Source organism: Grus americana, chromosome 1, assembly GCF_028858705.1.
Source record: "Grus americana isolate bGruAme1 chromosome 1, bGruAme1.mat, whole genome shotgun sequence".
NCBI lineage: Eukaryota > Metazoa > Chordata > Aves > Gruiformes > Gruidae > Grus > Grus americana.
Window position 1 is genome coordinate 142,804,807 of NC_072852.1, and position 24,052 is coordinate 142,828,858.

General features: G+C 42.0%; 2 protein-coding genes and 1 long non-coding RNA gene across 18 annotated transcripts in view; 2 read left to right on the forward strand and 1 right to left on the reverse strand.

Annotated features, from left to right (window-relative positions):
- Positions 1–4,230, forward strand: part of LOC129213325 (arylsulfatase D-like) — a 17,517-nt gene extending 13,287 nt beyond the window's left edge. For all 3 annotated transcript variants that reach the window (XM_054843185.1, XM_054843193.1, XM_054843203.1), the window contains exon 11: positions 587–4,230. In XM_054843185.1, coding sequence (XP_054699160.1) covers positions 587–942 — 356 coding nt within the window. In that variant the 3' untranslated portion in view covers positions 943–4,230. The remainder of the gene's footprint in view (positions 1–586) is intronic.
- The window catches only part of LOC129213428 (uncharacterized), an 18,924-nt gene extending 4,640 nt beyond the window's left edge, over positions 1–14,284 (reverse strand). Inside the window, exons 1-3 of one of the 4 annotated variants that reach the window (XR_008579439.1) lie at positions 12,815–14,284; positions 10,901–10,999; positions 9,430–10,368 (exon numbers count right to left, since the gene is read on the reverse strand). This is a non-coding gene — a long non-coding RNA (uncharacterized LOC129213428). Of the gene's footprint in view, positions 1–9,429; positions 10,369–10,900; positions 11,000–12,809 lie in introns of those variants that run through there. The other 3 variants (XR_008579441.1, XR_008579438.1, XR_008579440.1) reach the window with 3 other exon arrangements.
- LOC129213336 (arylsulfatase D-like) overlaps positions 14,117–24,052 on the forward strand; it is a 16,100-nt gene continuing 6,164 nt past the window's right edge. The window contains exons 1-6 of one of the 11 annotated variants that reach the window (XM_054843246.1): positions 14,117–14,206; positions 14,712–14,771; positions 18,327–18,389; positions 21,049–21,198; positions 22,178–22,299; positions 23,263–23,385. In XM_054843246.1, coding sequence (XP_054699221.1) covers positions 14,746–14,771; positions 18,327–18,389; positions 21,049–21,198; positions 22,178–22,299; positions 23,263–23,385 — 484 coding nt within the window. In that variant the 5' untranslated portion in view covers positions 14,117–14,206; positions 14,712–14,745. Of the gene's footprint in view, positions 14,207–14,305; positions 14,559–14,638; positions 14,688–14,711; positions 14,772–18,326; positions 18,390–21,048; positions 21,199–22,177; positions 22,300–23,262; positions 23,386–24,052 lie in introns of those variants that run through there. The other 10 variants (XM_054843276.1, XM_054843294.1, XM_054843262.1 and 7 more) reach the window with 10 other exon arrangements.

Consider the following 24,052-nt stretch of genomic DNA (forward strand, 5'->3'; position numbering starts at 1 on the left):
AAGACTTAGGTTCAGTCTAGGGGAGGGCACATTTGTTTAGCACATTTTCTCTGGAATTGCAGCATTCCAAGTAGTTCCAGGTGTAACGTGGTAAAGAACTTACTAGTACTGCCTGTATTGTATGGCACAAAGAGTTTGTTCATGGTTTCAAGGCACGTGGCATGCCAGGCAGGCTGCTAGAGCTCAGGATGGGTCTCACCCACCTCTCTATCTGAATGCAAGGCCTGAAGAGTCCATGCCCGCCTCGCCTCATGGAGAAGTCCTTGCCTCAGCCCTTTGTCTGTCCTTCTACCTTAACAAGGAAGCAAGCCACGGAATCCCCAAATCTTTTTTTCATGTCTTCATGAAAAACAAAGTCCGCAATAACTGGTACTTGCTGAAAATTTTGGAGAAATTTCAAAACATCAGAAATCATTTTACATTATTGGTTTAATTCTGTGGCACTTAAATGAAATTGCAATATCATATCAACTAATAAGTGTAGAGCTGAAGTGCAACCAGAAATGAACTCAAGAAAAACATTGGCACTTCTAATGCCTTGTGATAACCACCAGTATCATTGCAAGTCTTCTTTCTTTCCTACCAGGTGGAGCCATCTGGAAGGCTCATTATGTGACCCCCATCTTCCGTCCTCTTGGAGCTGGGGCTTGTTATGACAGAGGATTTTGCCCATGTTTTGGGGAAGGTGTGACCCATCATGACCCTCCGTTGCTGTTTGATCTCTCGCGAGACCCTTCTGAAGCCACACCTCTGTCAGCTGACACCGAGCCCCTCTTTGACGCTGTGATAAGGAAGATTGGAAGAGCCATAGAAGAGCATCGCAGGACACTGACTCCAGTCCCACAGCAGCTCTCCATGTACAACGTGGTGTGGAAGCCGTGGCTGCAGCCGTGCTGTGGGACGTTCCCATTCTGTTGGTGTGATAAGGAAGGTGATAATTAACTTGCTGAGCTATAAAGAACCAAAGTTGCTTCTTCAAAAGTGTTTTTAGAGCAAGAGTGTTTTCTTTGAGGGTGTTGATTGGCAGGTTGGTGGTTTGTTTTAATGGAGCCTTTATTTGAGAACTGTTCCAGTGAATGGCACAATATTCGGTAAAGGTGGCTTTAGGCTGGACATTCTCTGGGAGGGATCAAGACCGAATGATCTGAAGAGCATCTTTTAACTTGCATCTACTGACAACTGAATGAATAGTTCAAGTGCACTGAAGCAGGCCAAGAGCAGAGCTGTACAAGTAGCGATATAACTTATGTTTTGGTGTTTATGAATATATATTTAGAACCTTTGTTTTGTTTTTTTGTTCTGAATTTCTAAGCGGTTCCTGAACTGAAGTCTCCCTTAATTTTGTTGTCCTTACTAGTGATACATAAGATGCCCCTATAATAAATTTTTGCAGAATAGTGCTTCCAAAATAATTAAGAAATAATTTTGCCCACAGTTCCTCACAGAATCTCCTTTAGAAGTAAATTCCTTCTTTCCTTGTATCTCATCCCTCCAGTAGCAGAGACGATGGCAGCTGGTTAGCCTGGGGCTTCTGGATCAGCAGAAATTGCCTGGGTGAGGCATAAAGCTCGGAACCGTGGCAGGCTGGGTAATGCTGTCTGCACCTTCTGAGAAGGATGGGACTCCTCTGATTGCAGTCAGCCTCTTCCGATTGAGAACACAAAAGGGAAAGGATTTTCCCTTTCCAAAGCTCCCACTGCAGCCAGCTCCCTAAGCAGCACTGGCAAGGGCACAGTGGCGTTGATGGCCACAGAAGTGCCACGCCGACAACCAGGTCAGTCCTTTGGGCTCAGGACTGCAGGAGTTACCTTGCTGCCCATATCTCAGCCATACTTGGTTCCTGCTAACAAGTGGTACGTTCGGGAAAGATTTGTCTGAAAGATGCCCAATGCTAATTATAAAAACAAATAAACTTTAATTTAGTATTAAAAAGAAAAAATAAGAATTAAGGTATTTTTTGCTTCACAAGTTAAATTTTCATCTCACCAAACAGCTAGATTTACTTAGATCTATCTCCTTTGCTGCTGTAAATTCAGTTCTTTCCTTCTTTGTGTTAAAATAGTTGTTCCTATTAAAGTAGCCTTGCAGGTAATTCTTTTCGTTGTAGGGTACAATATAGACATAGACAAGTTTACAGTGAATATGTAAGCACCTGTGAACATAATTTTCCCATTCAATTTATTTGACATGTTTTTTACTATTTTTCTAACTACCAAGCTAGGACCCATTTCTCTTGTTCACTGCCTTTGATAAATGTTTGGTTTATGTTGGTCATATTCCCCTCCGTGTTTCCCACAATTCAGCCACCAGGAAATCTGCAGGTAAACAAAGTTCTACAACTTTAAAAGCAAAGTTTTATTCTTTGCTGTGACCTCATGCATTTCACAGGCTATTATAATTCACCCAGATGCTCCATCAGTGCTATTGATGAGAAAGGCACTCAGTCTTACTGTGAAAACTTCAAGTGAATCCATCACTTCACATGTACAGATTGTTGCTCAACTTCCTCCATTGTTAAGAGTGTGTGCTTTATTTCTCATTTGAATGTATTCTATTTCACTGGTTCTTTCTTTGCTAGATTTAAAAGTCTTTTCATATTCAATGATGTGCAATGTTTTCTTTACATGAAATTACTGTAATCAGACTGGCATTTTTCAATTTTCTCAGTCTTTTTCCAAGATCTCACTTCCATTCTCAAGCCAGTTTAGTATCTGGGATTTTACATCCTCTCAGTTTTTCAACACCTTTAAAAATGTGTGGGTATAATACCTGTTCATATGATTGAATCAGTTTTTCTTGCACAGAAATACTTCATAGCACTGCAGGATATCCATTTGGAGACAGAGAGTACAGGAAGACATCTGAGCTAGAATTCGTCCTGGACACTGGTGTTTGTCCATGTAAGCACAGTTATCAGGTCCTGCTGATATGCAAAGTGCCATGGGATCAGCAAATGTTTAGGGCTTGGTAACACGGACATTACACGTGGAACGGTCATGGGCAGTAATAAAGGCTGCCTTGACAAAACCATACTGTCTTTCTTGTGGGTAGGCAGCAGATGATGGTATCCTGCTTTCTTGTGCAGCTGAAGCAGAAAAACAATCTTTTAAAATTTGTTTAATTTCCTTTTTTGGGGGGGAAATTCTAACCTTACTTTCATCTATGTTAAGCAGACGGCCACCTCCTCCAGCCACCCCAGCCCAGGACCCTCCTGCCCGGCTGCTGGAGCCCAGCCTGGAGACTCGGGGTCTCTGCCCAGGCTGGGGGACACGGCTGCCGCTTTCCCCCTTGCAGGTTCAACCCGTGGTGAAGCTGAGCGTGTATCCCAGAGACACACGGACATGCACACATGCCCAGGGCATGGCCATGGCCAGTCGCTGTCTCCACGTATTGTGTTGGCATGTATTGTGCAGTCTGAGGAACGTGGCATTGGCTGACAAGCAGTTTTGATAGACTCCAAATGGGATTTTTTTAGATAAAAACAAAGTAGTACATCAAAATAGTCTCCTTGATAGTAAGTATAATGAACATCCATTTTCACACAAATATCTCCCACTATTAGGATTACTTCAGGCTGTTTTCCACTTGAACAAGAAGTGTATGATTAAGGCAGGTATTTCTTTAGGGTAGTCTTATTCACTTACAAAGAATGTACCATCTCCTGTACATTCTATAAATAGCACAGGAACCGGTTTCTCTTTTTGCTGTTCTTAACCTCTTCTTGTCATCAATTTGTTTGAAAGTCCTTTTTTTCAGAGGAATTTTTCACCTTCAGGCTATTCCTCCTTTTCCATTTGTTGTATAGCCATCGTGGCAGAGAGAGTTGCAGTTTCTCACAGCTGGGCTACCAGCTCTTCCCCATGTCGAGAGAGCATCCAGATTTATTTTACAAACTGAAAGATCTAACCGTTAATATTTACTAACATATTGCAACCTATGCTTTGAGCTTATTTGGGGGTTTGGGGTATTTTTTGCCATTGCTTGTCATTTTCAGCTTTTTGGAAGCTTATTTAAATCAGTGAAAACTGCCAATTTCAGGATATTTGAGACTGAGATTTTTACACATTGTTAATTTATTTATTGTTGCCACACCTGGCAGGAAGCTGCAAAAAACCCCAAGGCTATTCCTCTTTGCTTTGCAGGATCCTGAGATATAAAACTCAGAAAATACATAGTAAATAAAGTGTTGCAGATAAGAAAAAAGTCCCCTAGGAAAAAAATAACATTCTATCATATTTGGAAGTAGACTGCTATTAGTTATATTACCATACTAGTATGATAAAAGTAATCGTTTTGTGTATCTCATATGTCATTATATTAAGTAACTAATGCAAATATGTCACATAGTTTGTAAATACTTTAAAACATTGGGTGAATATAAAATCTATAAAACATGAAAGCAATGTGGCTTATAGGTGGTTTTCTGCTTCCCTTTTTTAGTCTTTTGTATCACCAGCAGCATAAACTGATGTGAGAAGAACTGAAAGAGGACTTCCCAAGTATCAGTTATAACTCTTCAGCCTAATTCCTAAAAAAAACCAAAAAAACCCCCAAAAAACAACAACAACAACAAAGTCAAAGCCAAAGCATAAAAAGAAAGTATTTTCACGTTGAGTGTTCCATGTCAAGCATCAAGCTTGAGTAAAAGTAGTTCTGAGAAGCTTGAAGGGAATTAGAAAAAGGCTGGAAGAGGTAGGGTTGTACTTTTCTCTTTGTGACAGCAGTTTGCAGTTAATAATCCAAGTTTTGTGCACTCTCTCTGTTAAATGAAGAATGCCAGGGGAACAGTTGGGTTGTACCATAGTGCCGCATCAGGTTCTCAACCCCACCCCAGGTAAAATTTGCAGAGAGGAACACTGAGTTTTCTCTTCTCCATGCGGACTGATCTCCAGCTTTCAGCAGAGAAGACAGGAAGGGCAAAGTAAAGGCCTCCCCCAGGTTTCCCTGCCTCGGTGGCATTTCAGGAAGGGACCTCAAAGATCATCTAGTTCCAACCCCCCTGCCATGGGCAGGGACACCCTCCACTAGACCACATTGACCAAAGCCTCATCCAACCTGGTCTTAAACACTTCCAGGGATGGGGCATCCACAACCTCCCTGGGCAACGTGTTCCAGTGCCTCACCAGTTATCAACTCATTTTCTTGGCCGAGTAGTACAAACTGTTTTATTACTAACTTAGAAATAGAATAAGAATTTCTTGTTGTCTTAGAAAGACCAACAATGCTTTGTCTCAGGTGGTGCATTTGAGCTCTTGGCTGTGAGCTAACCAGGTAGTAGAAAGTAATCCAGGTAATAAATAAATGAATAATCCAGGTAGTTAAAAAAAAAAAAAAAAGACAGCGATGAAAAGATAAATGCTTTATTCACTCATCAGTGAAGGAAGCTTAACAGACTCTTCATATGTGTAAAACAGATTATATGATTTCTGCTAGCCTCAGGAATTTATAGGTTGGGTCCTCACATACACAATACTTCGCTTCCCTGAGTCAAACCATCCATGATGGCATAACAGGGGAAGATGGGGCATCATATGTCTTGTATAAACTAGCACATTTTCATTAGACAGAAACACCACCAGTGAGTACTACTGCCCCCAAGCTCTACGCTGCTCAAGGTTACATTCATTCTTAGCAACACTAGATTTGCTGTTAACCACTCTGGATTACAGGTCCTTGGAGCAAAGACCCTTTGAAGCTTTGCAAAGTGCATCAACAAAATTGGTGCCAGAATGAAATAGTTATGTGAAAAGAAGGAGGGGAAAAAAAACCCACATTAATTGTACTCTAGGTGAAACACTTAAATTGGGACTGGTAAAAGGTTGACTAAGTAGCCTCCAAGGATAGAGAATGCCTGTAAGTGACATTTTGCCCCATCTTATGAGTGTGGCAGTAGCCCTTTAGACTGTGTAACTCCTAGGTTTAGTCTGTTTATGATAGTTTGGATGAACAGCTTGTGAGGAAGTTTCTTGAACCAGATAAAAGCAGTTCATTGAAAGCTCTGCAGAGTGCTGCACGTTCCTGTGTTGACGGGCACACTGCTCTGGGAGCCTCACATCTATCGAGATGGAAATTTTTCCCCCATTGCAACAAAAGTGCATTCCTTTTCCATTTCTGAGAACTAGCGGAGAGACCATGTGTCCTCAGACTGGTCTGTGTTGCCTCTCCTTTCCTCATTTATTTCCCTCTGAAACTCTTCACGAAACAAGCCAGGCCCTGCATCTGACTAGTTTTCAAGGAATCACCAATAAGTCACTGAAGCTCTTGCTCTTGTTCTAGCTCCAGGAAACTTCCCGTGTCCCTGGTGATGGGCTCCTGCTCTCTCTCTGGAGGAGGCCCAATGGTGAGTCATGAAAGGAGAGAGGATTAATTGCTGTCTTGCTGGCACAGCAAGCCACAGCAAGTGAAGACCAGGTAGCCTACATGTTGAAGACAGTGGTAGTCTCTGCAAACGTGTAGCCTTCAAAAATGCAAACAAACAAAAAGATTGAAATGTGAATAAATGTGGATATTACTTCCTCTAACAGATTACTGCTGTTCAGAAACATGAAATCACCTAGCCCTACAGGTAAAATCCACGCAGACTCACACTCCTTCTCTGCAGGCAGGACGGCTGGCTTACAGGACCATTTTTGTTAGCTGTGTATCAAATTTTGTTCATCCAATAAAAGAGCCATCAGTTTGACAACTATATTATTTTCTGAAGAAGCTCCTTCTTTCAAGAAAAGCTATCCTGTCAAACTGAAATCCTCAGAAAGCTCCAAAGAACAGATAACTATATACGCCTCTGTCAGAAGCTCCCCAGTGCCTGGTACTGCCGTGGTTTCAGTGCGCACATTCCTGAAGGAGCGAAGCAGACGCTTCCCTCTGCTCCCATGCTGAGACCTCCCACCGACATCCCCTGAAGAGACCAGCGAGAGCCAGGCAGCTGGCCAGCATCTTCTGCAACCAGACCTTTTGTGTGTTCTTTAAAATTCCTGATTTATTAATATCTCACTGCTGTTGAATGAAAGACTCATCTCCTCTAGAATTCTTGTATAAACAAACATGCATAAATTATTCTGAGGTTAGATATACAGAATGAAATCTGTGTAACTGTATCAAATTACACCAATTGCAGATACAGCCCTTCGGGAAGAGAAATACTACTGGAAGGATCTTCAGAAGTTATAGGACATTAGATCATACAAAAGCAGGATTTGGAAACATCCAAACTGCCAAATACTAATCAGTTTGTTCACATTTAATTTTTCTCCACTTCGTTGATGCATTACTACTTCGGTGCATATCATTTGCTAAGGCTGATTTTTACTGCTGTGTCATAATACAGTTTTGATCTAGTTGCATTTATACTGGTCTTAGCCTAAGATGACATAGATACTGTTCAAGACTGGATTTCAAGAGTATCTTACAAAACACCTAAAATCTAAATTTGGATACTGAAAATGTTTTCAAACACAGTAGCAAGCAACATTTAAGCATGCAAATCAAGTTGTTGAAAATCTAATGATCTCTCTTCATTTAAAAATTAGTCATAAAATACTTGTGTGTTACATTGAAAAGGAGATCTTTGAGGCCTAAAGAAGAAAAGAACCACTACTTTTCCTTCTTTTTTAAGGTTGTATTGCATCTTCTGGTTTTTGCTTTAAGATAATAGGAATACTTTTAAACTAGTTTTGAACTGCCCTGAACACACATTGGTCAAGTGCTTCAGCTTGACTTCAGCATGTAATCACCAGCAAGATCACACAGTTTTCAGTATTTCCAGCTAAGTGTTCTTCTGTGGAGACCACGATGCAACACCCTGAGAATCTGGCTGGCCCCATGGATTAACGCTTTTGTCCCTGAATATACAAGTTGGCATCTACGATGCCTACGCTTCAGCATTATCTCAAGCAAGACTGACAGCTTCTGTCAAATAGCATCTCAGGGGCAAAGCAAAATATCAGCAATCAATGGCAGTACCTGGAAATGTCAAAATCAGGATTATAAGGAAAAAACCTCACACAGCATCTGTCTGTACCATGACACTGGAACGGACACAACATTGCCTCATAATTTCCATTAAGTGCCACATCATAACACAGTATTTTATAACTGATTAAGCATTTTTATCCTTGCTAAAAATACTAATTAAAAAATTATCCCTAAGTAAATTACTAGTAATGTGATATAAAGAGCAAACGCTTACTGTCATGTTTTTCAGGATTTGACTTCTGTTAGCATTGTTTTCTCATTGGTGCTTCAGTGTTTTGCTCTTGTACCCTTCAGTATCCTTTACAGGAATGTTTTGCTGTTTGGGTTTTTTTTTCTTATAAAGGATTTTACTAGGCTCAGTAGAAGACTGGGATACTTCCAAAACTCGAAAACATGAGCTAGTTACAGAGTTGACTTTCTGGCATTAGGCAGTCCATTTATTTCTTATTAATCATTGCTAAAATTAATGAACTATTTATAAACTGGTTAGTTATGTTCATTCACTCCATGAACTCCCATCATCTCTTTCTAGACAACAGGGGTAAGAAAAGACTGGTATCTTATCCTTATTACATATTTTCTTTTCTACTTCTTAAAGGTGGCAGAATTTTTAAAAGGCCAGAGATATTCTGTTTTGCCTTGGAAATAAGGGCTCTTCGAGATTCTGGTTTAGACCTCTTTCTTGTGTGTGATGTATGTTACAGGGTGATGGGGAGAACCTTACCAAGGAAAGGAACGGCAACGCCAAGGCCTAGTGGATTCCAAGCGAGGAAGCTAGATTTTAAATATTTTTCTTAACACTTAATTTATAGGAAGCCACCATGTGGTGGGTTGACCCTGGCTGGAGGCCAGATGCCCACCAGAGCCGCTCTCTCACTCCCCTCCTCAACTAGACAGGGGAGAAAAGACATAACAAAATGCTTGTGGGTCGAGATAAGGACAGGGAGAGATCACTCACTAATTATCGTCACGAGCAAAACAGACCGAACTTAGAGAGGGAATTCATCTGATTTATTACTAGGCAAAACAGAGTAGAGGAATGAGAAATAAAACCAAATCTTAAAACACCTCCCCCCACCCCTCCCATCTTCCCAGGCTCAACTTCACTCCCGGCTTCAACCTTCCCCCCCTCAGCGGCACAGGGGGACGGGGAATGGGGGTTGTGGTCAGTTCATCACATGTTGTCTCTGCCGCTTCTTCATCCTCAGGGGGAGGACTCCTCTCATCGTTCCCCTGCTCCAGCATGGAGTCCCTCTCACAGGAGACAGTCCTTCACGAACTGCTCCAATGTGAGTCTCTCCCACCGGGTGCAGACCTTCAGGAGCAAACTGCTCCAGTGTGGGGTCCCCCACGGGGTCACAAGTCCTGCCAGCAAACCTGCTCCAGCGTGGGGTCCTCTCTCCATGGGTCCACAGGTCCTGCCAGGAGCTTGCTCCAGCGTGGGCTTCCCACGGGCCACAGCCTCCTTCAGGTGCCTCCACCTGCTCCGGCGTGGGGTCCTCCACGGGCTGCAGGTGGAATCTCTACACCCCCTCATCCTTCCTCCATGGGCTGCAGGGGGACAGCCTGCTTCACCATGGCCTTCACCACGGGCTGCAGGGGGATCTCTGCTCCGGCGCCTGGAGCACCTCCTGCCCCTCCTTCTGCACTGACCTGGGTGTCTGCAGAGTTTCTTACATCTTCTCACTCCTCTCTCCGGCTGCAAAAGCTCTCCCTAACTGGTTTTTTTCCCCTTCTTAAATATGTTATCACAGAGGCGCTGATGGGCTCGGCCTTGGCCAGGGGCGGGTCCGTCTTGGAGCCGGCTGGCATTGGCTCTGTCAGACACAGGGGAAGCTTCTGGCAGCTTCTCACAGAAGCCACCCCTGTAGCCCCCCCCGCTACCAAAACTTTGCCACACAAACCCGATACACACCATCAAGGTGCTTACTGTGAAATCCACGATGACCAATGTCATCGCCCTTTAAATGATGGATTTGGCCTTTTTTATGGAATGCCTTCTAGCTTAGTAAATAGCTGTCTGATAACTTAGCCTCCAGGACTGATGAGAGCCTTCAGCATGAAGCTCTGGCTTTATAATCAGACGGCTGGCCTCATTACACTCACTTTTGCCTTTGGATGACTTACTGGCTTAATTTCAGCCAGCTGGAAAACTGGCATCTGCCTTGCTGGGTTTAATCTCTTGTTCTTTGCCATCTAGTTCTCATTATTGGTTTGTAAAACACAGGAACAGGGTTATGATGAGAGCCCATGAAATTACAGCACAACCAGTGGTGATGGAAAGGATTTCATTTCTTATCTTGAGGGAGGCAGCATCACCTACTGGCAGTTAAAGTATATTTCCCTGCAAATATACTTTTGTTTCTGGGGCATCTTGCTTCTCTGTTTGAATATCTGAGAAATGAATGAATGGTAAGTCAATTGTTTTAAGCTAAGATTTCAAAAGTAAGTCTGACTCTGTATTAATGATAATATTATGTCTTCATTTCAAAAGCTGAGGTAGCCCTGAATTTTCCATGATCATTAAGCTCTCTTCAAGCAACTTGCAAATCTTGGAACAAAATTGTCCAGACTACACTTAAATAAATATTTATTTTTGCTCAGGAGACCGAAACTTTGTAAAGGATTGCAGCCAAAGACAGGAGCTGACTGGCCTTCCAGAACAGCACATCCTATGGCAAGTATTTCATGCTCACTTCAGTCATGGGCCCAACAAATTAGGTGCATCTGATTATACTTTACTTAAGCTACTGACCCATGTAAGAACTACAGGGAGGCTTTTTCCTTTCTCTGCCCAGCATTTTCGAGCAGGAAGGACTCATCATAACTTCCAGTCTTCCCACTTCTGGCAGTACCACTTAGGGCAGGTGCTAAAATAACAAATCTCACTAATTTCTGTAAGGGATCAAAAGCCAGGGAATCTTACCTGCTGTGGAAATCACACATGTCTCTGAAGTTTTAAACTTTTCTCCTTTGTCTTCCAGTCACATGTCAAGAAATGCTGTCACAGCATCTGTAATTGTATCTGAAAAAACAACACAGATCTGCTGAAGAGCAGAGACTGATTTGTTATTCTAATGATTTTATGATTAGGAATTTAAACTCTCTCCTTGAAGAAAACCATAAGTCACAGATTCACAGAAGGGTAGGGGTTGGAAGGGACCTCTGGAGATCATCGAGTCCAATCCCCCTGCTAAAGCAGAATCACCTAGAGCAGGTTGTACAGGATCACATCCAGGCGGGTTTTGAATATCTCCAGAGAAGGAGACTCCACAGCCTCTCTGGGCAGCCTGTTCCAGGGCTTGGTCATCCTCACAGTGAAGAAGTTTTTCCTCATATTCAGGTGGAAAACTAAGTTATTCTTTCATTTGATATTATTTTTTATTTGGAAACCAGTGCAGCCATTCTTTCCCCTTTTAACCCCTTTTATATGTCCACAACCCTCTTTACCACTGAGAAATTTCTCAGGAGGAGCAGCAGAGATTTATACGGACAGAGTGCAGACAAGATGGACTGGATGGTGATTAAACTAACATGTCAAATAGGCATGTCTTTACCTACTGCATAGATCAAAATATATAGGAAAAATGCAGTTGCTTATAAAAGAACAAGGAAGAGAAAAAGCCAGGTATTTAATGAATCATTTATAACTTCAGCCTGTCTGCTCTTACGTCTGTTTCTCCTGCTTCATTACTCCCTTTCTGAGACCAAATATATTCTTACGGTTTTCATTCCCTGAGTTTCTGCAGTCTAGCGTTTACCAGATTTTGACCGTAGTTAATAAATTTTGCTTAAAGTACCTAATGTCTTAGATAAGTGCCTTTAAGTGCAACGACTGTTTAGTTGTTACGATATGCAAGCATGCCAAGACAAGTATGCTCAGCAGGCTGTGATTTTAAATAGTGCTAGATGGGACTCTTCAACTATTGATACTACTGATAAACAAATGTCATTTCACCGTTATTACTACCTGTGAGTCTTCAACATTCAGAAGTGCTGATGATTGATGAACATTTTCAAATATAAAAAAAATGTTTATGAATTTTAATGTTTAACACTTAGGGGCACAGCCCACTCTCTGTCTCTGCATTGCGTCACAGGGTCTTGGTCTGGAATTGGGTCTCTACATACGGCAGCAAAGACGCCGCTACCAAGGAGCTCCCTTCACAAAGTGCTCCTTCTTGGCCCTTGCAGGCTTTTTCTGCGACTGAAAATACAGCTCCTGCAAACACTGATGTTTAGGTTCCATGCAACTGGGCCATCCATTACGTTTGGATGACGGGAGGAGGCTGAATTTAAAGCTGGTCTCTTTTGTTATTCCTCATATATGGGGATCCATATGTCATTTAGAGTGATTATGTCACTCAGCTTGCCAAATAGATTGACTCAAAGGACTAACAATAAAACAGCTGTATTGTAAACCCCAAGCTAAAGGCATTTAAGTCACAAAAATGCCAAAATAACCTATAAAGACATGACAAATAACACTGGAGAAAGGAGCCAAACAGAAAAATGTATCCAAGGTTAAAAACTGCTCTTTTCAGTTCTGGGGGAAAAAAAAAAAACAAAACAGATATGTATAATGTAAGCTACCTAAAACTGGTTAAATCAACAAAAATAAATGCTAAAGTATTAACACAAAATTAACATGTCAAAATAGCAAGTATTTTAAAAATTCATATTCAATCTATACAAAAGAATTTGAAACATCAAGAAAAAAAACATTCATAATCAGAAGGTACTGAAGTTGCTTTATTTCACCATATTTAAGTCTTTCTCTGGAGGCCAAACTGAAAATGCTGTTGACAAGGAAGATTTTAAAAACATCACTTTACCTTACCCTGTTTCTGATTATGGCAGGTGGTCAGAGAGACAAGATGAAAGAGCCTCTCTGGCTGAAATACAGTGAGATTTCCACAGGTGTGAGAGCTGGGAACGGCGTGATCAGATCTGCACTGGAGTAGAAGGGCCAAAACCAAATCCCTACTTTCTTCACCATGTCTTTGCAGAGTGGATCCTTTCCTTCAGTCTTGGTTTTTAACCCAGGAACTTTCTGCTGCTTCCCAAGTTGAACCATTTTCATCTTGTTCTTTCCAAGTCACTCAAGAAAATCTCTTTCTCTTTAGTATTTCTGAAGCTTTACTTTAATATCTGCTCCCTGATGCATGCAAGCATCCTTCTCTCCTCAGGAATGCCCTTGTCCTAATTTGAGCTGAAGGCTCCTTCCTCGCACTCTCATTTCTTTGCGCCACTCCAAGAGCTTCTCCCAGCTTCAATTACTTCTGTGGGCAGGAGTTCTTGGTTCTTGAGGAAAATGGTGCAATTGCTACTGCTATATCCAGATAAACATTTAAGTACCTAATGTTCTCCTTGAGGCTCATGCACTGCACACACTGATGACACTACAAATCTCTTCTCTACATTGTATTTATAAGGTCTAGTTAATAAGTTCTGATTGTTTTCTCCACCTTGCCATGATATTTTATATGAATATTTATTTTGGCCTCTAAGCAATTTAGGATCCTCAATAATGTATCTACACTAAGAACCTCTATCCTTTTTTTCTGTCTGTCTTTGAATAAAGCCCTTATTCAGTGGATTACAGCATGACACATTTGTACCCTCTTTTGAAAGCACCATAAGCACACGTACCCAGTAAAAAGAGGGGTCTGGTGCCCCCGTGGGCCTGTGAAGTTGCATAGCAAGCCAGACTGTGCAACCGCATCAGTATTGGTGCTGGCGCAGGAGAGAACTCACAGACAGAGCAACTATAATAACACAATGAGGAATTAGCCAGGCTGCCACAGTTGGTATGCATACACCAATGTGAAACTACGATGATTGATTTTCTTGGACCTCAAGGGGGCTAACTGGCTTGCCCTCTGCGTTAGCCATGGCTACCCTGCTTCCATCCATAGGGCGGTTCTCCACGCAGCATGATGTGGCCTACAGACTCGCTGCCCGTGATTTATGATCTTCCACTCAGTTACCGGTGAAGCTCCTTCTACTGGCCTTGGCTGTTAGAGGAGCTGTATTTCCAGCTTCTACTTTAAAACATTTCTTCCCTATTCAGCACTTGTCACAGGGGCAGGCAGCGTGAAATCTGACCTTTGACCAGATTTTACAAATGTACAAACCATGCTTTTGAAAACCCCTCTTTAGAAGCAAACATCAGAAAGCCTGACACGAAGGGGAAAGCGAGAACAAAGCTCCTGCAGTGAGTATGCATGGAGTAAGTAAAAGATTAGCTTTAAAAAAAAAAAAAAAGTCGCCTCCGTTTTCCCTTCAGAGCGGACATTTTCTGCCTCCCTTTACACAAAGCTGACACGTCTCTCCAGCAGGGCTGAACTTGCCTTTGCTCGCCGCGGAGCCCCGGCTGCCGGTGGGGCTCGGGGCCAGGCCCGGCCCTCTCCTAGGCAGGCTCCAGCCCGTTTCCCGTGAAGAGTTACTGGGAAACTCCGCTGAAACACCGACCTTCGCCCCGCAGAGCTGCGCTTTCCTGGGATGGCATCCTGTCTCTGCTCTTGCTCCGCTGCGGCCCGGCCTCCGCCCGTCCGGCAGCTGGGTCATGGCAAGAGCAGCGTGTGGGCGGGGGTGGGGTGTGCGGGAGGGGGGAAAGGGGGGTTACAGTAATTAATAATCTGTGTTTTCTTTCCCCCTTTAGAGTTGCAAACCAAACTCCAGGTTTTGGAGGGTTAGGCGGTGAATGACGGGTATTCTGCTCTTATTCTTACTAGAGTTACTGCAGATTTAGAAGGGCGTGCATAAAGCATGATTTGCCTCCAGATTGCTTCCATATGAGCTTCAGTTTCTGTAGCAGCCGTGCTCCTAGCTGCCGCTCTTTTTTCCCCTCATTTCTCTGCCCTGTTGCCGTCTCCAATTTTCTACCCTTGTGCGTTGCTCTCGTCCCGGCTGTAAGGAAAACTGCGTGTTCCCAGCTGAGTAGCTGGAAGCCAGAAGACACAATTAGATCATTTAGACCAGGAAACGCTAATCATGATGTGACAATGCATGAGCTAATTTAAAGCCTTGGGCCAGATCATCCCTTTCCGCTGGGGCTCTGAAGGCAGGGTGCTGCTATGCCGGAACTGGGTAGCCATAATAAACTAAAAAATTTGGGTTGTTTGCCACAAGAGTTTTGGTTACTGACAATGCACAAGGCTAAGCAGTAATAGAGTGCTGTAATCATGGGAACAGATAACAGCTATTGATGTTATCGGGGTCAGTAAGAACCACATCTGTTGCAGTTGATGCCCTGAGAGTGCAGAGTGGACAGGAAAAAAGACAGACCACTGAGCATCTCCCGATTTTTGGCTTCTATGTTTCTTGCAAGGATGTGCCTTGTTTTATGGCTGATGAACAGCACCTGTTTCTGGCTCACCAGCTGCAAGTACTGAGTAGGTGACTGTGTTCACATCAGCTGGGAGCTTTTTCTTCCTTGTTTCAATCATTGCCCACTTGTGTCTCCTTTCCTGAACATCTGGAAGCTGTGGGAGAGAGGGAAGAAAGGGACAACAAGATAGAACAGTATGTTGCATGTGGTATGTTGTATGTGTTTTTTCCAGAGCCATAATGCAAGCTGATGTTAGCGTTCTAATATACTGTTGAATGTGATTAACCTGTTGTGTAATATATTTTTATAGAAGGCAGAAAGCCAGTGTTAATTTTTGGCTAACAGCTAAGCAGCAACATACCTCCACATGTTACTTGAAAATGTTTGTTCTAATAATTATAAATATTTTTTGTTGTATTTAAATAAGTGGTAAAGGGTTTGGGGTTTTGTTTTTGCATCAGTGTGCAAATAAATTCTTTTACTATCAGGTTAGACAAAACAAGAAAGGAAATTCTTTTGCTGTTTCTAATTACTGGCTTTTAGCTTAACTGACAAGAGCTTGTTCCAAATTTTTCTGTTGGAGCTGTATCTCTCGCTATTTTTAAGAATGAGAAGTTCCTTTCAATTCTGATGGATTTCCAGAGTGAGTGGTGGTGTTGCTGCTCTTCTGGGGATGAGGGTGAAACATGAGATATGCCTGGCTTCAATAAATATTTTGGCTATGGGCAGATATTTTTGAAGTGGAGGTTTGTCTTTTCTTCTCTGTAAGATATCAAGAAGGACTGACTTTAATCTGGGAATATATTCAGCAAGTGAAATATTCAGAGGAGGGGGGAACTGCCTGGAGCTAAGCTGCAGTGGGGGAAGAAGGGGCTAATTTTCTAGCAGTTTCAGGCTTGCAGCTTGCTTTCTGTAAAACAAAATCAGAAAAAACCCAGGCTTTGCACAAGGCAGCTGGCTAGAAAAAGCTATATAACACTACTTGGAGTTGTTACACATCCATTTGAGTTAGGTCCACCTAATTCGGCCACTTAATAAACCAAGGGAGAGCTTCTTTTGCTAAATCTCTTCAAGTGACTGCAGGCTTTGTGGCATTCCTGGCAGGTTAAATGAATTGTATTGTAAATCAATTAAGCCTTTGTTAATGGCTGACAAACTTGGAGAAGGAAGTGGTAGGGCAGTCATGCGTAGTATTAGCTGCAGAAGAGGCTAAGTTTTGGATAAGGCTTACAGACAATCAGAATTGTTTAACTAAGGGGACTATGCCCACATAAAGTAGTGCTGGCCAGTTGTGCTGTTCGTGGCTCTGCAGGATTTGGCCTCGATTTGCAGAATGATTTAGACTGAATTATTATAGAGTCCTATGACTCTTTATGTGGGGGTACTAGGCTGAATAACTGATGCTGTCTACTTCTGGTTGTAAATGAAGTAATAATATTTTTAGTTAATAATGACACTTGAGAACTTGAAATGAAGTAGTAAGAGCAGTGATAAATTGCAAGACTGTACTTGCTATCGGCCTGAAAATAATCAGGTACTAACTTTGGGTAATCCACAGTTGCTTCCAGTGATTCTTTGTCTGGGGAGACTTCTGTTGAGAATAAGTTCGTAACACCACGTATATTCAGAGTCCCCTTTTTCTGTGCAAAGAATAATCAATCTATAGGATTAGTATTTTAAGATTACTTTGGAATTACATGAACCAGAATTTGTATAGTGGGGAGGCTTATTAGTGTGAGAACTAGGAGCAACCTGGAAGTTAAAAAGGAATGTTTTGATAAGAAGGAGCTTCAAGTCGAGGGCCATTTTCTTCAGGTTATTTGAACTCTTTAGGTAAGAGTCTTAAAATTAGCTTTAATTGAGCTCCTTTAGGTACCTTGGAAAAAAGTCTCATGTAATGGCTGCTGCAGAAGTTACTATGGAGTTTATATCAGATCGTTGCTCTGATTGTGTCTACTGTGAACTGTTAAAATTCAGCTGACTGCCTGTTATGGGGAATCCCATAACTTATGTTTCTTTGGAGTACTCTTCTTTCTTCCATTTAAGGTGTGCAATCATGATCATATTGCACTCTGCTTGGAAACGTGATTGAATAATAAATTTTCTTGCTTGCAGAAAATGCATGCTCTATTTGTCTGACTTCACCTTCCAAATGCTGTCTCTGTCTCAGCAAAATTGATGAGCTTTTCAAGATCTGTGTTTTTCCCCATTAATTTATGCACTAATTAATCTTGTCTTGTTCTTGACTGAGCTCTTTTTCTCTCAAAATAAAACATCTTTTCCCCCTCTTGAATCATTTATATGTGGTTTTCTGCCTCCATTTCAGTTCTTAAACTTCACTTTGAAAATAGTCTGCTTTTGGTCAGTACATAGTTTGATCCCATCAGTACTTGCGTCTTTGAGGTAAAATCATCTTGCTAGTTCTCTTTTGTAAAGAGATATCAGGATTGATTGGGTGATCCTGCCCCTCTACTCTGCTCTTGTGAGACCCCACCTGGAGTACTGCGTCCAGCTCTGGGGGCCCCAGTACAGGAGAGACATGGAGCTGTTGGAGCGAGTCCAGAGGAGGGCCACAAAGCTGATCAGAGGGCTGGAGTACCTCTCCTATGAGGACAGGCTGAGAGAGTTGGGGTTGTTCAGCCTGGAGAAAAGAAGGCTCTGGGGAGATCTAATTGCGGCCTGCCAGTACTGGGAGGGACTGTTTATCAGGGAGTGTAGTGATAGGATGAGAGGTAATGGCCTTAAGCTGAAGGAGGGTAGATTTAGATTAAATATTAGGAAGAAATTCTTCATTGTGAGGGTGGTGAGGCACTGGCACAGGTTGCCCAGAGAAGCTGTGGATGCCCCATCCCTGGAAGTGTTTAAGACCAGGTTGGATGAGGCTTTGGGCAACCTGGTCTAGTGGAGGGTGTCCATGAGGTCTCTTCCAACCCAAACCATTCTATGACTTTCTTTTCCTCCAACATCACACAGGTTACTGCTCAATTTGTTGCTTACTGTAAGCTTAACTCATTTTCAGGATTGCTGCGTACCAGAAGATTGCACCGCTACCTTGCACAGCCATTGCTGCCATTCTATTCAGGTGAACAGATTTCTGGCTCCTCCCTGCATGTATTTGTTTCTACTTGACAGAATTAAAATTGCATTGTTGGATTTGACGCACCTTTTTTTTTCCCAAGCAACCCTGTGCTCAAATGAATCGCTTCTCCTGATGCTTCATTTGCTTTAAGTCTTTGTGGTTCCCTTTCTTACCCCCATGTAGGAAATTCAACTCCATTAAAAATCATGTTTTCATGGTTCTTGCCCCTCTTTTTTTTTTTTTTTTAAATTTCTTCGCGATTGTGAGTCACACACTGTCCTAAAGTTGTACAAGCCCTTAGAGAAGTAATCTAAGGTGCCAGATTCTTACACAGATATAACTTCCCTGTGAAATCTTGTAGGAGGAGCAGGTTTTTTCAACAGGATGCTATAATCTCATAATGCTGTAATTCTCTCGGTATGCACTAAGCACAGCAGTATCACCTTAGAAAATAATTCTAAGGCAAGTATAGGCACCAAATTTTATAGTTCAGTTGTTTTTTTTCAATATCTGATAGCCTGTGCCAATGGTTTCTAACCTGTTCTCAGAAGATCATTGTCAACAAAGCTGTGGGAGCTCAACTATGGTGTAAATGCATATTAAGTCTTGTAAATAAGAGTTACATAAATAGTGGCCTGTATTTTCCTAATGTTTTGCACATATCTGATTCATTAAATTGTAAAATCACTTAGTAAAACTAGCTGCCAAATGATTTTTAGGGCCATCTTAACTACATACTTATTTCATGTCCTCGTGTTTTTAAACAATGAGATCTGTCTTCCAAGTGGAAGTCTCTGGCTATGCCTTTAACATTATAATTTCCAGAAAGAACTTTCTAGGTAATTATGAAAAGATTTACATATATATATATTATGTATGCATCTATATGCATGTTTTATGTTCTTCTTTCTTTCAACCCTTCAACCTTAAAGGTCCTTTCCAGCCTCAATAATTCTATGATTCTATTGCTTTCAAGATTTATTAATGTTTAGTAACTAAACATTCTTGCACTCTTCCTCCATGTATTGCTGAAAGATGATCACTTTGAGCTCTAAGCATGGTTATTTTGTCATGTACAGTAATGCTACATAACAACTGAGGATATGGACTTGAAACTATAAGCAGTAGGTTACCTGAGATGGAATTTGACCTTGACCCTATCTTAATCCACAAGCAGGATTACAACAGGGATCAGCAAATATCCAGAACTTAGCACAATGAGAAAACAAAGTGCTAGGATGGGGCTGCAGACATCAGTAAAAGCAGATTTCACAATTTGTAGGGCTGTTTTGTTTTGTTTTGTTTTGCCCTTTTCCTTTTTTTTACTGTAACAGACAGATGGAGAGCAGTACTCTTGTCCCCAGCTTGGAAAGAAGAATGCCCGAGTGACTGAAACAGGCTGTCAGGGGCTGCTTATTTCCAGGGTCCTTTAGAGACCTTCCCCCTACAGCTCTAACTGAATGTATTAGCACTCGGAAAGGATTCGTTATACCAGTATAATGCCCTGTAATAGGAGATACAGCAATGGCAAATAGAAAGTCCTCCTTTCATTAAAATGAGTAATCCAAGTATAGCGATGGGAATTGCCCACACTGCTTCTGAAGTAAGGTTTCACCACAACTCTGTAAATCACTGTTGTAACTTAATAGTAAAATGCACAAAGAAATCCAGCTGGAACTTTGCTCTTGGATGATTAAATCCCCATAGCCAGTGGTTACTTATTTACAACTGGGGGTTCACGGTCACGTTTACAGAAAGTCCTGTGTGTTGTGTTTGCCTGTTAGAGGTGACGATTACTTGTTCAGTCAAAACCATGGTTTTGTATACAAAATCTTCACACCAAAACTGCAAATCCTGGAATGATTTGCAGGAGCTTTCTTAGTCTGTGCTAGAGAGTTGCTGCTGCCCTGTGTCCAGCAAAATTGGTACATACTGCAATGACAACTCTGTCCAAGTGAAAAATCAGTACAGGGCTAGTTTTTAAGACTAATGATCAGCAATACTTACTTGGAGGAACACGTAGTTTCAGATGTTCTAGGCATATGTATATATAAAGTCTGGTATGTAGATATTAAAATGTAAATTCTGGTTTTTGCAGATATTTAATATAGTTGATGCTGGTATAGGGCCTGGTTGGCATCTTAGAATGGCGGTAGAGGAGATGGCTTCAAGTTCCAGTGTTGGAAGACAGAGTTTGTTTAGGTTTTTCCACTTCCCTTCCAAATGTAATTAAAATGGCTTTATTCACCGGATACAAGATATTCAGAAAATGCCAGAGTGACTTTGGAACATAATCAGAATTTTCATAGAATTTATGAAACTTAGAAACAGTAATTTTTCTCAGCTCTTTGAAGTTTTCAATACATTTTTGTCACCAAAGAAAGAGTGATTCACTTCACTCACCAGAGAGAAGCAACAATATATTTTATTGATATAAGACAGTTAACAAAGTTCAATGGTAAATGCAACAGTGGTTTAAGAAAATTTGATGGCAAGGTACACTGGATTATTTACTGCATAGAGGACAGAGTCAGACAAAACTGTTAGGGAGACCCTCCCGTTGAGTCATGAGATTCAGAGAGGACCCTGCTGCCAGAGGGCTCCCATCACTCTCCAACCCTTACAAGTCACATATGTAAAAAGTTATTTTGTTGTGTTTCAGGATGTACCTCCTAATGGCACCGACTTTGTGCTTATTCTGGAACACGTTTGGCTTGTGTGCAGCTATGGACTCTAAACCCAATATACTTCTGTTTCTGGCTGATGATCTTGGCATTGGAGATGTAGGTTGTTATGGGAACAATACCATAAGGTAAAAGATCTCTCAGTACAATATATTTAACACTATAGAACACCTATCCTGGGTAAATAAGGGTAATTATAAAATAAGAATCTCTCATCCACTTGCTTGCTGTCTCCTCCAAAACGCTCCAGTCCATACTCATGTGGACTGACCTACATAAGCTATTGCATGATTATATGCCTTCAGAACTAGTGATTATCTCCTTTAAAACTAAAAAGGCAAAGCAGAAGCGAATGGGCACTGGGACCATGTTTTACAAGCCTCTACTCATGTCCTTCAAGTGGAGCACAAATATTCTGTTGGCATGCTCTGGGTGCATATCCCTCACATGATGTTGGTGGGGTTGTACAGAGAAATGGGAATGCACTTATGGAACTTTGTTGTCCTCCTTTGCTGATGGTGAAGACAGGGGAGGCCTTTTTCAGCTCTTTGTGCTAGGCTTCCAGACAAATGTAAATATATGAGGATATCACTATGTTATGAAATAAATAGCACATGGTAAAAACATGGAACAAAAAGTTTTGGTTCCAAGAGCTCCAGACACCCTGGGAGATTTTCTGGCTCAACAAATGCTGAAATCCAGGGTCCAACTGTGCTGGCAAAGTGATCTGTTGGAGGCATTGGAATAGAAAAATATCAGCCTTTCTTAGATAAGTCTTTCCATTTCAGTTTTATTTTCAAACAAAACTACCAATGATTCCTAGGTTTCTTTTCAGTGTTGCCAAGTGCACTCTGTGGTTGTGTCCTGAGAATGGATCCTCTAGTGGCTACAACCTACTTCATCCACTGTATCAAACTTGTTACTATATCAGTTCTGGAGTAGTAAAGAAGAGGTGGTGGTTTTTTGGTGGGTTTGGTTTTTGTTTCTTTGGGTTTGTTGGTTGGGGTTTTTTTGAGGAACTGTTCAAAAGCTCTAGTTTTTCTTGGCAATTTACTAAAATAAGTTTCAGGCTACCTTGCTTGTATTAACCTTGAAACTGTTTTTTAGGACCCCGAACATTGACCGCCTGGCAAGAGAAGGAGTGAGACTTACTCAGCACATTGCTGCAGCTCCACTTTGCACTCCAAGCAGAGCAGCGTTTCTCACTGGCAGATACCCCATTAGATCAGGTTGGGCCCATTTTGAATTACAAATTTCTGTGCGTGGTGCTGAGGTACTATGATAGCAGATAAGCATTGGAACAGGAGAATTCAGCTATTTCTTCAACCTGAGGTAGAAAATACACTGCTAGAGGCTCAAACTTTCTGTAACTAACTTCTGAGTGGAAATCACTGCCTCACCAGCTGACAGAGCTTTAGCCTGACTTTATAGGATGTGGGAGATCTATATGATGAAAATAGATGGGTATGGAGTAATGCCAGCAGCGGCAATATCTGTCACTTCGTTAGAGCAATGCAGCCTGGGGAAAAGTGATGGAATTCCTCTCGATGGTGACAGTTAGAGGTAGGGGGTTGGCACAGGGCTCCCAAGGGAAATAGGCAAGTTCATTGCCAACACAGTGCAGAAAGTCACAAAACTCTGGTGAAAATGGAGTGTTGGATCCATTCTCCACCTACCTAAGGCGCTTTTGGAAGACTTTACAGATATCCATCTCTCACTATATATTCCTAACTATATAGGAAAATTAGTTGCCTACTTTGAGAGCGAAGAGCAAAATCATTGTGTAAGTTGGGTGAACTGTATCTCACCGAACATGATACAACATCCCTCTGAGGCAGGGAAATGTGGCTGTTACCTCTCATTTTAAATGAGGAGCAGAGAGCCTAAATTATCACAGTTACTCAGAAACGCAGAAAATAAAACCTACTATATACGGTCACCATTTATTTATTCTCAGTTTGATAGTAAAACTGCTGCCAAGCAGTATTTGTTTTGAAATGTAACTCTTGACTACCTGAAGTACTTGGACGCGCTGATGTGACTGCCTATGAGATACGCTCGGGTTTATGTCTTGTGAGGAACTCTGCCGGCCTCAGGTTGAGCGCCTGACGCAGAGGTTGGCAGGAGCAACCCAGGGTCTGCCGGCAGAGAGCGAAAGGCCCGCAGGACTGACCGGAGATGTCTTCTGTCAGGGATGGCGTCCAGCAGCAGGTACCGGGCGCTGCAGTGGAACGCCGGGTCAGGAGGGCTCCCTGCTAATGAAACGACGTTTGCCAGGCTGCTGCAGCAACAAGGCTATACCACTGGACTGATAGGTAAGGGAGAATGTTTTATCATGACCTTGAAGAACAAGCTGGTTATATGAAGAGAATTTAGGGACTGTGTTTGCCCAGAACGTTCCGTTAGTCATAGATGCGAATCCTCTTCAAAAGACTGAAGGCGGGGGAAGGAAACCCTCATATTTGCTGGACAACTAAAAATACTGCAATTTAAAGAGTTTTATGACAATGGTAATGCCTGTACAGGGCACCCAAACCAGGAAGAATTAGTTCCAAACAAAACAATGTCTCTCAAGTATTTCATCTGCCTTTTGGAGGCAAGAGGCAGAGAAACAAAAGAGGATAGGGAAGGAAAGAAACAAAGTTTGTACCCGCAGAGGAGATGATGAAGTACAAGTGTCTCTCAGATGAGGTTGTGAGGTCTCAGAGGTGTGATACGGGGGCTGTTTCCTCAGATGAAACCAAAATGCAAAGGTGTCAGGGAAGGTGTAGGGTAAGCACTGTGTCCCTTCAAGCCGGGGGTTTGGGGCCAGCTGTGCCAAATTCATTGTCATCTCCAAGTGGTTGAAATAGATGTGGCTGCATTGAGTCACGAGCTAATGAACTGCAGTCTTCTTGGCTGAGCCTGTAATTACTTGGCAATCGCATAGCCCAGCAAACCTCAGGGTCCTTCGATCCAGCACATTTTCGAAGCAGACAACAG